Source organism: Osmerus mordax, chromosome 7, assembly GCF_038355195.1.
Source record: "Osmerus mordax isolate fOsmMor3 chromosome 7, fOsmMor3.pri, whole genome shotgun sequence".
Lineage (NCBI taxonomy): Eukaryota > Metazoa > Chordata > Actinopteri > Osmeriformes > Osmeridae > Osmerus > Osmerus mordax.
In genome coordinates, this window is record NC_090056.1 from 7,040,092 (window position 1) to 7,056,577 (window position 16,486).

A 16,486-nucleotide genomic window follows, 5' to 3' on the forward strand; every position below is an offset into this window, starting at 1 on the left:
TTTCTTTCTCTTGCGTTTTTCCTTTCTCAATGTACGATTTCGATCTTGAAACCCTAATGATTCAGTGTAGTTTCCGCGCATGCGCGTGAGTACGCTTTGTAGACAACGATTCACCTCGTTTCGTCCGCGCGAGCTGCCCCACGTTTCTCGAAGGATTCGTGCAAGTGCATGCGTCACACACCATAGAAAAACAACAGGGAGCACGAGGTAAAGTATCGTTCTTTCATTATTGTATTTATTAATACTTGATTTCAATGCAGCCATATTCCTGTTATATGGAAGTCAAAGTTCCAGTACAATCCATACGGTAACGTTAGATGCTTATTTTATAGATAACATTAGCTAACGGGCTAAGCTAGCAAGAAACTTCAACACGCGTGAAGGATGCCTGGCAAGGAGTTTTAGAACGTATACCTTGCGTTGCTTTAGCAGTCGTTGAACATCTTATTTGGGAAATGGAAACACAGCTCAGATTAAGTGAGAATTTTTTTTTCTTTACTTCACTGTATCCTTACTACCATTAGTAGATCAATTGCGGGAAAGGTTTTTATCGAGCTTGTTAAATGCAATAAAGCTAAACGGCCCAGCCGAAGATGTCGTAGATGCTTGATTGACAGTAACAGTGTCCAATGAAACATCTGAATCAAAATCTTTCATCATTTTATGACCAATCAGGTCATTTGATTTCAGCGGCCGCGGTCATGAGCGTACAGACTACTATTGTTCCTTTTGTAACTGAGTTTTTTTCACATCAGAAATACATTTCATGCTGTTTATCAAACTTATAGACAGAAAATAATAACAAATTATTTGGGGAAAGAGGCCCGCGAGTCATGTCCAGGTTGCCTACGGTGCATGCATATTGTCCCCTAAAATGTCAAAAGTCGCATATCAATAAAATAAAATAGCAATTTTAATCTAAGAAGTAACCAAGGGACGTATTTAAATGCACATATAGTGTGTTGCTCATCAGATGTCTGTTGTCTGAAAAAGTTAAACCCGCGAGCGCGCCATTTGACAGCTGTCAGGCCTCTGTCATAGATTGGGTATGTTCGTTTATACCGGTGGTGCACCCGGTGGGCGGAGCATTCTAATAGAAAAAATGTGGTGAATAAAAACAAAGCATCTATTCTGTGTGGACAAAATGCACCTACATTGTAGAATTTTGTTTAATAAGCATCTTGTCTAAAAAAAAAATGTTTTGTACCCCGACACCCCCAACAAGGAGGTAAGCAAGTCGCCAGGATGACTAACAGTCCCCCCCAGAGACGAGGGATCCAGTTTGAGGTGGGGGCTCAGTTAGAGGCTCGTGACAGCCAGAAAAATTGGTGAGTAGCAAACTTTCTAGTGGTCCACGCCTACATGAATACAAAGGGTCAGTGTATTATACATAGTATCATGGTTATAAACTACATTTAAATGACCACCATGACTCTCACTCAACTGATGCACAAACAAGGTGATTTGTACATGTCAGTATGTAGTGTAAGTATGCCAGACCAACACACATACATTTGTATCTCTGTGTTCACTTTCAAAATGAGCTCTCTGACCTTCATGTCTCAGATAATTTGCAGAAGACCATTTTAGTGTCTTATCTCTTGATGGAGGAGGACTATTTCTTGTCGGGTGTTACTCCCTTTCCATCCAGCTCAGCTCGCTGATAAATGCGTGCAAACAGAACCTAGACTGGAGTCACCCTGTTAATGACTGACCACAGTGTGTTCCCTCGCATTCCTGATCTATGCTGTATGTAGCCGTCTACTCCACCCTACAACACATCCCCCTCTCCTCTCCACAGGTACTGTGCCACTATCGAGAAGATTGACTTGGGGCAGGAGAAAGTGCTGATCCACTACCGCCAGTGGAGCCATCGCTATGACGAGTGGTTTGACTGGAACTCCGCCTGCCTGCGGCCGCTGGAGCGCGTCCAGCTGAGGAGGGAGGGGCTTCAGGAGCCCCGGCCCACGCCGGTGAGGAGAGGGAGGGGGGGAGGAACATGATGTAGTCTACAGGGGCTGCCCTCTACTGTACTGTCCCACCATCACCTCTATCTCCTGCCTTCTCTTCCCCTCCTCTTCTGTTGGGTCTGATGTCAGGGGAAGGGTAGTACACAGTCACTGTCCAATCAGAGGAGAGAAGGTTAGCATCAGCAGGAGGAGCTCTAGGATTCCTCCTGGAGGTGTGTTTGTGGCTGCAGGGTTTTGCTTGGTATCACAGTGTGTGTGTTCACTGAGGATCTGTCCTGCTGTTCCGCCCTGTCAGATGTTCCGGGTGAACGAGCGTGTGCAGGCGTGCTGGTCTGACTGTCGCTTTTACCCAGCCAGGATCCTGCAGGTCAACCAAGATGGTGGGTCTGTCTGTCTCCCTCTCTGTCAGCAAGGACTTAGAAACCCTAGTCTCCTCTAGCCAGTTAGCAATGTCATCTACTGGGGAAATGTCCGGAGGTCTTCATCTGGTGTGGCTGTCGCTACTCGTGTTTCTGAAAGAGTACAATGGCTAATGTTGCTCTGTCTGAACATGTTTCTTCAGATACCTACACGGTGAAGTTCAATGATGGAGTGGTGAAGAAAGTGAAGGCAACCAAAGTGAAGTCATCTAAGAAAGAGGTCCGATCAACTATTTGGAGTGATTGATGGGTCTGAATCAGGGACTGGACCCCCCGCTGTCTGCTTCACAGTGAAATGCTTGGATTTGAAATGTCAAATGATGTGTGTGTGTGTGTAGACTGGAAGAGCCAGCCAGAGAGCCCGAAATCTGGAGAAGAATCAATCAGACCAGACAGAGACTCGCCCAGCAGGGGGCGACGCATCCGAGCAGAACGGAGCGAGTGAGGAGAAGGTGGAGGTGGAGAAGAGAGGTGAAGAAGACATGCACAGAAAGCCGGGGGAGGAAGTTGCAGGAAACACGCCACCGGCCAAGCCTACGCAGCCTGCAGGTACAGAGCGGGAGAGGGGAGAGCGGGGTGCCAGGTGGGGAGCTTTAATTGGCCTCAAATAGAATGTGCCGACGTTGTCATCCCTTTTCCCCAGGGTCCCAGCAAAGCAGAACGGAGCCCAGGAAGAGGAGGAGGGGCTCCTCATCACTCCTCTACAGCACCAAGAGGAAGAGGCCAGGCAGCAGTCGAGGTATGACTGTCTTCAGGCCTGCCTTTCTGCGTGGCTGTCCGCCATCGCCTGCTGTTTATTTATTTATCTGGTCTCCTCCTTCCCCAGGCAGAAGCAGTGGATCCCAAACTCAGCAGGTTAGATCAGAGGCGGTCCCAGGAACTTCAGTGTTAAGCGCCTCTCAGACAGACATCCAGGCCTCTGTTGAAGCCTCGCCAGACACAGGTCGGTACTGCAGTACTGACTCCCTCCCCTTCTGATTCTACTGACTCCACCCCCCCCCTCTCTGACTCTACAGTACTGACTCATATCTTTGCCACAACAGAGACTGTACTGAAGCGCCAAGTCCACCTGCCAACCACACACAAGTACAGCAGAGAACCCCGTAAGTGCAGCCGCACTATGACACGCACGTCCGACGCAAACCCCCGAAACACACCCAGTGATTTGAACGTTCCTCTTCTCTCCAGTGTACAGAGTGATTAAAAACCAGCCGCCTCCCATCCTGTCCATTGAGCTGGACCACAACCCCTTCAAGTGTCAGGCTCCGGGCTGCACCAAGTCCTTCAGAAAGGCGTCCCTGCTGCACTACCACGTCAAGTATTATCACGAAGACGACCAGCCGGCCGGTGGGCTGCAGGCGGCCGGCCAGGACACGCCCACGAGGACTCACGCCCTGTCGGAGGGGCGGGGATTCCTGAGCGAGAGGCGGAAGGAGAACCAGCAGAACAACAACCACCCGCACGACGACAGAGAGTTGAGCACCACGGAACCAGGTTGGGAACCCAGAGCCATGTTTAGATGGAGAGCAAGCAGGGCCACTTTAGTCTGACTGGAATATTCCGGACCGGAAGTCCGTCTCACTCGTCGGGCTGCATACACACTCATGCTGACTGTTATTTACCGACCGTCTGGCTGTTTCTCTATTTTCTAGGTTTGAAGGTCAAACAGAAGAGAGATAGAAACTTCCTCCGTGTCGTGCTGAGGAAGAAGAAGAAAAAGAGGTCCAAGTCAGGTGTGTGTGTGAGCTTGTGTGTGTGTGTAAGTGTGTGTGTGTGCGTACACCTGCTTGTGTGGCTGACCAATCCTGTCGTTCCCTCCGACAGAAAATTCCCGCAGTGAAAACCAAGGCTCCACTCTATCCTCTCCCCAGCCCCGCCTCTCACACACACCTTCACCTCTGACCTCCAGGTTGAAACACGATGCCTACCTTGATGGTGGGTACCCCCACCTCCCCCAGCCCACACACACACACACACACACACACTCCTGCCCTATTACCAGACTGTAACTGCTAGAACCGTACAATTACTGTTGTAGACCGATTATATTCCTTTAATTGTGACCAACATTTTGTAGGCAGGGTGTATGAATGAGGTCTCCATCAGGCCCAAACTGTGTTTTTAGGCTGTCAGCCCAGCCATGTCTTGCTTACATACTTGCTATAACAAGGTTGTGGGTCTTCAAAAGCCAGCGGGTGTAGGTCCATACAAGCTCTTGTCTACCTGTGTGTTATTGGACTTCCTGGTGGTTTGTCAAAATCCTATTGGTCCATGTTTCTTTCTTCCCCCCCCCCCGACAGAGGAAGACAGTGATTGTTCAACAGTCAGCGCTGAGTGGAGCGAGGAGGAGCTGGATGTGACCACACCCGTGTCTCAGCAGAGTGTCACCACAGCAACACACGACTGTGACATGGTGCGCTGTGTGTGTGAGGTCGAAGAAGAGAACGACTTCATGATTCAGGTGAAGCCCACAGGACAACGCGCACACACGCAATCACACATGCCAACCTTGCCGAGTAGCAATATGTCATCATGGTAACTGTGTGTTCCAGTGTGACCAGTGTTTGTGCTGGCAGCATGGCACGTGCATGGGCCTGTTTGAGGACAACGTCCCTGAGATATACATTTGCTATGCTTGCAGAGAGATGGCAGGTAAGAAACAAACGGTGCGTGTGCGCTAACTACACTGTGTGTAGGCCTAGGCCTATAACGTGTTTGTGATCCGTGGGCTTCCTCAGGGCAACGTCAGAGCCACCGGTACCTGTACGACAGCGACTGGCTGAGCAGTGGCTGCATGTTCGGCCTGTCGTCTGTGGAGGAGAACTACTCCCAACACAACGCCAGCAAGATGGCGGCCACCCACCAGCTGCTCGGAGACCTGCAGCAGCTCTTCCTCCTTTTCCACGGCCTGCAGCTCAAGATCAGCGTCCTCCAGTGAGTCCCGGGGTCAAGGGTCAAGCGTGAGGTCCCCCCCCATGCACTGTGAACTGATAGTTTGTGTGTACCTGCGTTTAGAACAGACTCCCATCCCGACCTGAGGCTGTGGCAGCAGCCCTGGAAGCAGGGCGAGGGGCTGGAGTCCTGGCCGGTCCACACAGCCCAGCCTGAAGAGGAGGCAGCAGCCCTCCCCGCCTCCTCTGACAAGGACGCGGGCGTTGCCTCGTTCCACACTTCCTACATCAGCAGTGAGCACTGCTACCAGAAGACGACCGCGTACTACCCAGGAGCCCTGGCGGTGGAAACGCGCGGCTCCGAACTGGAGCACAGTCTCCGCCGCAGCGAGGATCTGATCTACGGAGGCTCCGCAGAGACATACCCCGCCACCACCAAGACCCCCGCCCTGCACACAAACAAGGTGAGCCGCCTTCTACGAGGACCTGGGGACAACACGACTCTCTCGAGCTCGTCTCCTACGCTCTGTATGTCACTGTGAGACTGTTGAGTAAGCTACCTGGCAGAGATTAAGTGAGACTGGTGCACGCATGCTCTTTTCCAGAACTGGGACTACGGCTAAATGTATTTGTGTTATTTTTAGGCAGAGGAGTTACTGGTCGATGAGGAAAAGTGGAACAGAGGACATCTGGAGACTTCAGAAGAAGCCAATCCCACACACACACAACCTGACACGCACACAAGCACACAACCTGACACGCACACAAGCACACACATTGACACACACACAGACACAGCCCGTCCCACCCCCTGTGTGGCAGCAGTGGAGCGCGGGCAGCAGCAGCAGTGGCAGCTGAACCTGCTGGATCACATTCAGGCCGTCCAGAACCAGCTCACACACAGGATGGACTTCATAGAGAAGGAGCTGGATGGTGAGACCCTGTCTGATCTGTTCCTGATCTGGGTAACTTGATACGGTGACAATTCTCCTACGTGGCCGTTTTGTGAGACAAGTGGACTGAGGTGTCTCTCTCCCTCTCTCTCTCCCCCCTCAGTGTTGGAGAGCTGGATGGACCACACTGGAGAGCTGGAGCCTCCTGACCCTCTGGCCCGCCTCCCGCAGCTCAAGCAGCGAATCAGACGGCTGCTGGCAGATCTGGGCACGGTGCAGCGCATCTCTCTGTGTTGCTCCTCCAGGGGGCGAGACTGAGCAATGTTATTGCCACGTATCATTTGTAAAACGGGTGTAGAGATCCAGTAATTGAGCTGAACTCCACAGGGGAACGGAGAGGGTCCCCTTCAGGCCTCCACTCCACCTGCGTTAGGATAACAATCTGAACTGTGGCCACTGTACATTCCTCGTTCCTATGCTCTTGGTTAGTAGCACTTATTTAAAGCCATATTGGAGGAAGCCAGGAAGTGGACTGATCCTCCACGCCACACAGACTGGAACCCCCAGTGAATATTAGCATAAGCTTCAGTATTCATGGTTATTATTCATACTTTATATTGCTGTAGAGTTTTGGATGTGTAGAATATAGATTTGATGAAGGCCATGGTCTTCTTTAGTTTTGTAAGAAATATAGATTTTTATGGATATCACATGTTGTTAAAGAGGCCTCATATAATTAGATAATTGATTGATTGTCCTAAGCATATTTGCAGTTAGACTTTTATTGAAATGCTTTTTACAGTTATGAGTAACAACAATTTGTAGGTTTAAGATTAAGTCTTGAAACAAGATATTTGCCACCCTAAAATAAATGTCATACCAACATTTTAAATTACGTTTAGATATTTTGTTATTGGCAGGTGTTTTATAGTTTCCAAGTTAGCACAGAAACTGCCTCAGTCCCAGATTAGGAATGTACCAAAACAAGCTTGTAGTAGGTTTTTCAAGGATGTAAAAGCCACTGTGCTGCACATAAGAACAAAAGTATGGTTAGCGATAACTCCGATTTCACATTTATACTGTACCTTGCATAATTTAAACATGTAAGATTTGTGCTACCTACATATTAGAAGTTTTGTGTATTTTGTGTCCTTATATTTGTCATGTTTTGTGTTTTTGCCATGAGTAATTTATTTTTCTCGAAGTTTAATTTGTCATTGTGTATCGTGGCAATAGGTGTCAGAAGTCAAATGGCGTGTCCGTAAGAGATTAGCAGGACAGTCAGTGTTGTGTGCGTGTTGCTGTATGTATGGCAGGTGGGTATAGCAGATGGCCCAGTATGTACAGGCACAGCAGTAGGCCTGTACCTTATGGCCGAGTTGTGATTGCTATTCCACACCAAAACAAAGATTTAGAGATTCATTGGACATTCATTTTAGTCTGGGTCGAACAAGTTCAACTGACTAGATTGTTATATCTAACTAGTCCCTGTTATCGGTATCTGTGCATGATAAGCAGGTCATTAATAGCCTTATCTCATCTAGCTACCCCCACCCCCCAATCGTGAAAGATTTACAGAACTGATGTTTTGAAACAATTCCATTACATAAAAAATGTGACTCCAAATCACGTGTGGGTTGTTGTTGATGCTGATGCTGAAAATAAATAGAGACGTCAAGAACAGAACATAGAATAACGCTATTTAAAAAGCTTACGAGTCGGAGGGGTTGAGAAGCTCCGCCCCATAAGCTCAGTCCGCGTGGAGCAGTTGACACAACCACCAGCTAGCAGTCAAATACCCTCATAGACATACACCTGAATCTGCAGTTAGCAAGCATCTAGCTCAAAATCTTCACAGAACTGGTGAGTACAAAACTGCACTTGTGTACATAATGCAGCTACCTAGCCAGCTTGGGAAGATTTGTCGACTTAGATAGGAGTGACAGCTAGCAAGTAAAACGTCTGCTGCTGGCTGCGCTAGTTTTCCATCAATACGTTAGCTAGCTACACTTCATCCATGTCTTTGGCGTTTCTAATGAATTCTGAATTCTGTAGCTAGTCTACCCATCAAGACTAGCTTTGACACCGTTGGTTTTAAGAGGGCCTGATCTGGTTGCATCCTGATCTGGCGTTATCATGCAAGATAAAGCTAGTCTAATTAGAGGTAGTGTTTGTCTCTGGACAGAGACTGATGTCCGCTTGCTTGCTAATTCTAGCAAGGCTAGCTGCTGCAGCTATAGCTACGTTAGATAGACATTAAATTAGCTTGCTAGTTAACATAATCTAAAGCTATGTTGCTGTGAAGGTTAACTTTAAGTAGTGTCCATAGAACTAATGCGCGTATCGATATATTGACTTTTAATTTAACTAGGGATACAACAGCAGCTCATGTTAACTGGCTGTCAAAACCTTGATGGATGGTTGCATTTTAGAGACGGTAAACTAGATGATCTGAAGATAAATACTTAACCTAACCTGACCTGGTTTGTGGACTGAAGGCAGACAGACAGGTAGACGGACAGACAGTCGGACAGGAAGACAACGACTCCCTGAATGTCTCTGTCAGATTGCCTGTATCTGCCTGTCTGATGTATTCTAGGTTGGGTAGATGTAATCTAGGCTGAGCTCTGTGATTAGACATGTTTTGCCCCAGTAGAGAAGGCTGGCAGACAGCTCCTCCCAGGAGCAGCTCCCCTGGCTGCCTATCAGTGAGCACAGTTACACCAGGGGGAGGGGGGGGGGAGGGGGAGGGGGGGGGCATCATCATCAGGCATTTAACAGCTCGTGAATATTCTTTTTGATATTTCTCCTTCTCTTGTGACCCAGCCTTAACACTGCTGCTCGTGCGTGTGTATTTGTGTGAACAGTGTGCTGTCTGCATTCGGCTTCCATCCCAAATCCACTTCTGTCTGAGGTGTGACTGCCAGCTGTGACAGCCTATCATGGAGGAGCTCCAGGATGTCCAGCTGACTGAGATCAAACCCCTGCTCACAAACCAGGTCAGGGGGAGGTTCCTGTCAGTGGGATCATTGTGTTTACTGATGTGTGAATCTGTTGCCTGATGAGGGACCGTGTGCAAAAGCATGGTGGCTCACACTGTCTCCTCTCTCTCCAGGGCGGCCGGAACTTCCAGGACTTTGACTGTCAGGTGAGCTAATGGGGAAGGGTATGGAGTTGTGGGTGGGGGGGTAAGGAAGTGTGTTAGTGGAAGAGAGATGTGCATGGCTAATTCATTGGAGGGAGGGTTTGTGGGTGAGGATTTGAGTGGTGAGATGCATATGGTGTGCGAGTATGGGTGAGGGATTGAGAATGTAGTAGGTGTTCTAAAGTTGTTTTTAAGATAGGTGTGTGTATGGGTAAGGTGGTGGTTTGCCTGATGGAAGAGGCTTGTTATGGTAAAAGTGCATGGCTATCCAACGCGATGCGTGCAAGCAGTCGAGAAGCTGGTTGTCATGGAAATGCCTTCACTCCAGGGAGGATGTTACTGCTCTCTTCCTGTCTCTATGACAACCCAACTCCAACCTTACCAGCTGGAACACACACAGGATTAGGTCAATCACAACTGATGAAAACAATCAGAGTTGGTACAGAAATGGTGTGGCATTCTGGATGGTACTTCCAAGTGTGAAGTCTTGTGGCGCCCTCTAGAGCAGCTGTGCTGAACTGCAGACGTCTGCAACCAGCACCTGGAGCAGTTAGGCTGGCGAGCTCTCCTCTGCTCTGCTGCAGAACATGCCTGCCCCTCCCCCCCTCCGCCCCCCCTACTCACTACTCCTCCTCCTCCATACTCCGTTATCTAAGGTAGGAACCTCTGCAGTTTGACTCTCTCTTCCTCTCTCCTCCTCCTCGGTTCCTCCTTATCCGTCCCCTCATCTGTTTCCTCCCCCTTAGTCCACCTGACCTTACTAATCCCTTCACCCTGGGCTCACGGACGACAGACGGCCATGGAGGCTTTGTGTTTAGCCAGCCAGAAAACTCCTCGCTCCCCCCGCCCTCCCCCTTTCTCTCTTCTCTCTCTTTCTCCACCCCACCTTGACAGCCTTCGCTAGCTCTCTCCTTCAGTCGTGCCTCTCTCCTTCCCTCTCCACACATTCTCTCCCCTGCCTGGAGAGCAGCTGCTGCCATCAGAAACCCTCCGCTCGTCCCTGCTGGGCTGAGCTCTCTGTTCTCCGGTGGTCTCTCCTCCTCTCTGCTTTCCTGCCGGCCCTCCCTCCTTCAGCCACCGCCCTGCTCGACTCCTCTCCTCATTCCTCCATTCCTCCTCTCTATCTCCTCTCCCGTCCGCTCCTCTTCCGTGCCCGTCTCTGCCCGCGTCTCTCTGGTGACACCATGACGGCCGTTCTGGACCTGAACCAGATTGCCTGTTCAGTCATTGGAGTGGTGAGTGGAAGCTGCCGCCGGCTCGTGCTAGTTTGTGTTAGCCGCCGAGGGCGTATAAAGTGCCAGTAGTTGATGTCGGCTGATACTGGGTGTTATGTGCTGAGGTGTTGGTGCTGTTTGCTCATGTGTTAAGTGAGGCTGCTCCCGGCCGGCCTGTTTCAGTGAAGGCAGCCGTGTTTGTGTGTGGGTGAAGTTGATGAAGGGGGGCTTCTTAGTCCTCTTATTGCAGCTTGTTGACTGAGGTTGGGAGCGGGGGTGGGGGTGACATATCTGCATTCAACATACCGATGAGGAAGGGGGGCGATATAATCTCGTTGTGAAAAGAAAAGGGCTAAGGCAATGAGGGCAGGGGGGGGGAGGACAGGGGAGGAGGAGAGAAGGGCAGATCACCCGTTTTTATTTCTCTATTGCTGAGCAGTCGCCATGGTAACCAGGATAGTGTGCCTTGAATTTTTTGCTGGAAGAGCCTACCGTCTCAAAACACACAGGCACGCTACATGTAAACTTTGCCTGTTCTGTTTGCAGGCTTCCCAAGGTCTTCTCTTTAACGTGTCTGTGCGTGTGTGTGTGTCTCTGACCCATAAACAGATATTAATGAGGTATTAGAGGCAGATATTTCCATCGACGGATAATTGGATTAAGACGCCAGCTAACCATATCTGGGCCGCTGCAAGGATGTGTGTTTGTGTTGGGGTGTGGGTGTACACATGATGGAGCTAACCTTGAAAAGATCTGGTCAACAGGCCCCAGCCCTTGTGTATGATTGGTTGGAAGGCCCTAACGTGTGCTGTTATTGGTTGACAGGAGCATGACATTGAGACCCTCCATGGCGTACTGCATGTGACTATGAGGGGTGTTCCCAAGGGCAACCGACCTGTCATTCTCACCTACCATGACATCGGTTTGAACCGTGAGTAGCACATCTCTTCTACCAGCCGCACCAGCACTAGTTTGCATTGCTATGGTAAATCATGTGTTATGGTAAATATTTCTTTATTGAACGTTGCTGACTGACTTGATTTAGCAGGTAAATCTAGATGTTTGGCACAGTTATGGTAAATCTGGCCATTTAACACTGTGGTAGGCGTACCTTGACGACTGTGCTAGTAGCTGTACATGTCTCTCTGCAGACAAGTCGTGTTTCAACACTCTGTTCAACTACGAGGACATGCAGGAGATCACGCACCACTTTGCCGTGGTCCACGTAGATGCACCTGGGCAGCAGGAGAACGCCCCGCCCTTCCCTGCAGGGTACTGCGACATCACTTCCTCATCTTCATCTTCCTGCTCCAAACTCGCAGGATCCCTCTCTTATTCGTGTCTCTCTCTCTCTGTTTTTTTTAGGTACCAGTATCCATCTATGGATGAGTTGTCTGAGATGCTTCCATCTGTTCTCACTCATCTGAAGTAAGTGTTTCTTCCTGAAGGGAGGTGTGTGTGTGTGTCCGCATTCATTTGACTCATTGCGAGGATTTGCGTTGCCAGGGTGACCAGTGTGATTGGCATCGGAGTGGGAGCGGGAGCCTACATCCTGTCCAGGCTGGCAGTAAGTCCTCTGTACTTAAAACACCACAGCACAGTCCAGACCTGTCATGCATGCTCCCTGCACCACAGCACAGTCCAGACCTGTCATGCATGCTCCCTGCACCACAGCACAGTCCAGACCTGTCATGCATGCTCCCTGCACCACAGCACAGTCCAGACCTGTCATGCATGCTCCCTGCACCACAGCACAGTCCAGACCTGTCATGCATGCTCCCTGCACCACAGCACAGTCCAGACCTGTCATGCATGCTCCCTGCACCACAGCACAGTCCAGACCTGTCATGCATGCTCCCTGCACCACAGCACAGTCCAGACCTGTCATGCATGCTCCCTGCACCACAGCACAGTCCAGACCTGTCATGCATGCTCCCTGCACCACAGCACAGTGCAGACCTGTCATGCATGCTCCCAGCACCACAGCACAGTGCAGACCTGTCATGCATGCTCCCAGCACCACAGCACAGTGCAGACCTGTCCTAGTCCTCCATGCTTACCCCTCCTGTCCTGTCTTCAGCTGAGCGAGCCTTCTCTGGTGGAAGGACTGGTGCTCATCAACGTAGACCCCTGTGCTAAGGGCTGGATGGACTGGGCTGCATCAAAGGTGAGTACGCACACACGCACACAAGCAAATACACACACGTTTTCTGTAGGCTGAGCGGTTGTTTCTTTTTCAGCTGAGCGGCTGGACTAGTAACCTGGTGGACATTGTGATGGGACACCACTTCAGTGATGTGAGTAGAGGCGGTCTATCAGCTGGAGTTCTACTGTTTCCACTGGAGTCTCTTTTTCTCTCCATTTCAGCTTGAAACCCTCTGCTGTGCATCTACAGGAGTCTATTAGGTTTATACCTCTGTTTGGCCTTGTCTATTCTGTCTCAACGGAGGGATTTTTTTTTTTACTCTGCATCAACGTGTGTGTGTGTGATCCATCCTCAGGAGGAGCTGAGTGACAACCAGGAGATAGTCCAGACGTACAGGCTCCACATCTCCCAGGACATCAACCAGGACAACCTGGCTCTGTTCTGCTACTCCTACAACAGGTACCATGTGATCCCTGCTCCAGCCGTGCATGTGACCCAAACACCACGGCAAGGTTCTCAGTCAGCGGCACCACGGAGACGTCATTTTGATGCGTGTGTGTGTGTGTGTGTGCTTGTTTTGACAGCCGCCGGGAACTGGAGATGGAGAGGCCAATCGTAGGTCTGACTGATGACACTGCCAACACGATGAGGTACTCTTCCTGCTTCACGGACACGGTAGCCTCTGCTGGCCCCTGCCTGACTGGCTCTGTGTTTCTGCTCCTTCTGTTCAGGTGTCCTTCTCTGCTGGTGGTTGGAGACACGGCGCCCGCCGTCGACGCCGTGGTAGGTGCAGCCTTTTATCTTCCTCGCAAACGCTAATCCCAATCGGCCAATCACCTCCCTCCCTAGGTTGTACCTGTCAGCCGGTTGGTGAATCTGTTTTTTGATCTCCCTCTCCGGTCCACAGGTGGAGTGTAACTCCAGGATGAATCCCACCAATACCACCCTGTTGAAGGTAACGTGTGTGTGTGTGTGTTCGTTCATGTGTCTATTGACTCAGATTCTGAGCATGCATTTGTCCTCCCTAGATGGCTGACTGTGGCGGCCTCCCTCAGGTGGTCCAGGTGAGTCACCTCTCTCGCCAGGCAACGCTTCTAAAGACCATGACACCATTCAACCGTTTCTGTGTGAACTCTGACCTTTTCTGTGTGTGTCCCCACAGCCTGGCAAACTGGCTGAAGCCTTCAAGTACTTTGTCCAAGGAATGGGCTACAGTGAGTACACCTTCTCTTCCTCTGAGCATGCTGCTATTGTGGTACATGTGTTCTAACGTCTAGTCTAGTCTGACTGATCTATGTTTCCTTCAGCTCTGTGATGTTTCAAACATTTTGCCTGTGTGATTGTTGTATATGTTATAATCTGTACTATGCGATAAGTTGTAGAGGTACTGAAGTTTAACAAGCGCGCGCGCACACACACACTCAAGATTGTTTGTCTGTGTCTGTCTGTCTGCAGTGGTGCGTTAACAACAGGTGTAAGTAGCTGTTTGATGCCTAGATGATGTTCAGCATGGTGTGCATGCTGCTCCTACACCCCTCCATCCTGCTGTGTGTGTGTGTGTGTGTGTGCCTTTTTTTGTTGAGTGTCTTTGTCCCTTCAGATGATATTATTATCTTGATGAGCTGTGTGTGTGAGTGCATGCTACAGGTTGGACTTTCCTGTACATTCATTTTTTCCTCAACAGTGAAAATGAATAGCAAACTGTGGGGGAGAATAATGAATCCAGACACCCAGACGTCACATGGGCAGACATGGTGACAGACAGAGTTAGGGTCGGACAGGAGACAGTAGACCAAAGAATGGCTCCTTGGAAGACAGACAGACAAGCAGTCAGACACACACACACACAGACGAGCATGCAGACAAACGGGCATCCTGACAGACAGACAGACAGACAGACAGACATGAGGCCAGATTGATTCATTATTCGTTTGGGCTGGGGATCATCAACCTGGTTGTCATGGGAATGTGGTTTCAAGCCCCTGAAGGCCCCTGCCATGTGCATCCTCCTGCCCAGCCACAACCACGCCCCACCACGCCCCTTGCCATGTGCATCCTCCTGCCCAGCCACAACCACGCCCCACCACGCCCCCTGCCATGTGCATCCTCCTGCCCAGCCACAACCACGCCCCACCACGCCCCCTGCCATGTGCATCCTCCTGCCCAGCCACAACCACGCCCCACCACGCCCCCTGCCATGTGCATCCTCCTGCCCAGCCACAACCAAGCCCCACCACGCCCCCTGCCATGTGCATCCTCCTGCCCAGCCACAACCACCTGTCTCACTAAGGGACTGAAATGCTAAGATCACAAGTTCAATTGTAATCAGTTCCCCCCTCCTCCTTCTTCTTCTGCAGTGGCCACCGCCAGTATGACTCGCCTGGTTCGATCTCGTACACACTCGGCCTCCAGCATGGGATCAGTGGAGGGAAGTCGCAGTCGCACTCACACCAGCTCACAGCTAGAGGGCGCCACCGCAGCTAGCCCTGCTCACAGCAGCCAGACCAGGCCACAGACCATGGAGGTGTCTTGTTAGATCAGCCACCATGCTGGGACTCACCCTTCTCTCTGTGTCTCTCCCTCTCTCTCTGTCTCTCTCTCTCTCTGCGTATGCCCCTCTCTGTCCTCATATTCTGGCTCACCTTTATCTTAACTCTGTGTCCCTGTTTTTCAAACCTTTTCCATCCATTTTCCTCTCCATTCGTACCCTATTCTTCCTCTTTGAGCCCCAGGCTGAAGGTCAAGGGTACCTGGCTGCCTGTTGATGTCTACCTGCCTGGCAGCCTGTTGAATTTAGCAGCCCGGCCTTTTGTATTTATAACCCTATTTGTATTGACGACTGTTTATATTGATTACTCTTACTTGTATTGAACTATTTGTATTGATAACTTATGTGATAACTACTTGGTTTGTCAGGCAGAGGAGAGACAGGCCGATGTCCCAAAGCCTGTCCTGCAGACCTAGAGGTCGTCAAACCACCATCTCCCTCCAGCACCCAGTACCCAAACCCTTTTGTCTTGTACGCAGAACCCAGCCCTTCACACAAACCCCTCCTCTCCATCTTCAGTTTTTAAGGATTACTATTATGTTGTGAATTTGTGAGGTTTGGGTTTACAAACTGATGTAGTAGATATTATGTCCTACCGTGGGTACTGAAAGTTATCAGGAAGCATGACTATGACATTGTTGGATTTCTTTTGTCTAGCTGTTTGTATCGCGCTAGTTTGGTTTCAGTTATACAGTCTTGTAGGTTTTCTCTTTGGGGTTGTTTAAAGCAGCAGAGAAGTGTTGGTTAAACCCAGGGGCCAGGGTTCAGGCTGCAGGCACGGGCTGTGGTCACTAGTCAGGGTGAAGGAGAGTTTACTTCTAATGGTCAGGGTTAAGTTAAATAATTGGGTGGGGCTGCATACTGCCAGGTTAACAAGCCTACTCCAGACGAATACTAACAGGTTTGCACTATCATGAAGCATTCCAGAGGCGTAATGGGTAATATATTAAGCCAGACTTATTTCATGTCTATCACTGCTGTTGTTATTGGTATCATCACTATCATGGTGGGTCTGATTGTACTGTAGCAGGTGACTGTGGTGATGCTTCGTTCCTCTGCTGACTATTATTACTGTTTGTACTGACGATGAAATAAAGCTAAGTTATACTATCCAGCCCGCTGTGTCTCTTTCTCGTCTCTGTCTGAATGTATTTGTTTGACAAAATGTTAAATGGAGGTTCGGTGTTAATGGTGCATTGTCTAATCTCTTGTCTACATCGTCGAAGGCTTCTGTGGTTGTCGACTCAATCTGCTGGAGTA

General features: G+C 49.9%; 2 protein-coding genes across 5 annotated transcripts; both read left to right on the forward strand.

Annotated features, from left to right (window-relative positions):
* Nucleotides 1-130: 130 nt before the first annotated feature.
* On the forward strand, nucleotides 131-7,799 carry LOC136945298 (PHD finger protein 20-like). 2 transcript variants are annotated; one of them, XM_067239055.1, is made up of 18 exons: nucleotides 131-207; nucleotides 1,226-1,328; nucleotides 1,802-1,973; nucleotides 2,266-2,350; nucleotides 2,533-2,609; nucleotides 2,728-2,938; nucleotides 3,033-3,128; nucleotides 3,216-3,332; nucleotides 3,433-3,492; nucleotides 3,578-3,883; nucleotides 4,042-4,122; nucleotides 4,214-4,324; nucleotides 4,690-4,850; nucleotides 4,942-5,041; nucleotides 5,128-5,323; nucleotides 5,405-5,744; nucleotides 5,925-6,245; nucleotides 6,337-7,799. In XM_067239055.1, exons 2-18 carry the CDS (start codon nucleotides 1,246-1,248, stop codon nucleotides 6,529-6,531), a joined length of 2,712 nt encoding a protein of 903 aa, XP_067095156.1. In that variant the 5' UTR covers nucleotides 131-207; nucleotides 1,226-1,245; the 3' UTR covers nucleotides 6,532-7,799. The 2 variants fall into 2 exon arrangements, with proteins under 2 accessions (XP_067095156.1, XP_067095157.1); XM_067239056.1 differs by having other exon boundaries at nucleotides 5,925-6,213.
* Nucleotides 7,800-7,934: 135 nt separating this feature from the next.
* On the forward strand, nucleotides 7,935-16,338 carry LOC136945299 (protein NDRG3-like). Of its 3 annotated transcripts, none has more exons than XM_067239057.1 (17): nucleotides 7,935-8,036; nucleotides 9,041-9,172; nucleotides 9,289-9,321; nucleotides 11,358-11,463; nucleotides 11,684-11,804; nucleotides 11,898-11,960; nucleotides 12,039-12,099; nucleotides 12,613-12,699; nucleotides 12,773-12,829; nucleotides 13,034-13,137; nucleotides 13,263-13,328; nucleotides 13,410-13,461; nucleotides 13,586-13,633; nucleotides 13,707-13,742; nucleotides 13,841-13,892; nucleotides 15,036-15,202; nucleotides 15,595-16,338. In XM_067239057.1, exons 2-17 carry the CDS (start codon nucleotides 9,116-9,118, stop codon nucleotides 15,640-15,642), a joined length of 1,158 nt encoding a protein of 385 aa, XP_067095158.1. In that variant the 5' UTR covers nucleotides 7,935-8,036; nucleotides 9,041-9,115; the 3' UTR covers nucleotides 15,643-16,338. The 3 variants fall into 3 exon arrangements, with proteins under 3 accessions (XP_067095158.1, XP_067095160.1, XP_067095159.1); XM_067239059.1 differs by lacking the exon at nucleotides 15,595-16,338 and adding an exon at nucleotides 14,134-14,152 and having other exon boundaries at nucleotides 15,036-15,138; XM_067239058.1 differs by lacking the exons at nucleotides 7,935-8,036; nucleotides 9,041-9,172; nucleotides 9,289-9,321 and adding an exon at nucleotides 10,266-10,553.
* The last annotated feature ends 148 nt before the right edge of the window (nucleotides 16,339-16,486 follow it).

What these genes read in the sequence shown, in the direction of transcription:
- LOC136945299 (XM_067239057.1), top strand. Translation starts at nt 9,116, where the DNA reads ATGGAGGAGCTCCAGGATGTCCAGCTGACTGAGATCAAACCCCTGCTC. An exon ending in GACACTGCCAACACGATGAG is followed by an intron (nt 13,329 to 13,409) that starts GTACTCTTCCTG and finishes CCTTCTGTTCAG; the next exon opens with GTGTCCTTCTCTGCTGGTGG. An exon ending in CCAATACCACCCTGTTGAAG is followed by an intron (nt 13,634 to 13,706) that starts GTAACGTGTGTG and finishes TGTCCTCCCTAG; the next exon opens with ATGGCTGACTGTGGCGGCCT.
- LOC136945298 (XM_067239055.1), top strand. Translation starts at nt 1,246, where the DNA reads ATGACTAACAGTCCCCCCCAGAGACGAGGGATCCAGTTTGAGGTGGGG. An exon ending in CGTGACAGCCAGAAAAATTG is followed by an intron (nt 1,329 to 1,801) that starts GTGAGTAGCAAA and finishes TCCTCTCCACAG; the next exon opens with GTACTGTGCCACTATCGAGA. An exon ending in TGCTTGCAGAGAGATGGCAG is followed by an intron (nt 5,042 to 5,127) that starts GTAAGAAACAAA and finishes GGGCTTCCTCAG; the next exon opens with GGCAACGTCAGAGCCACCGG.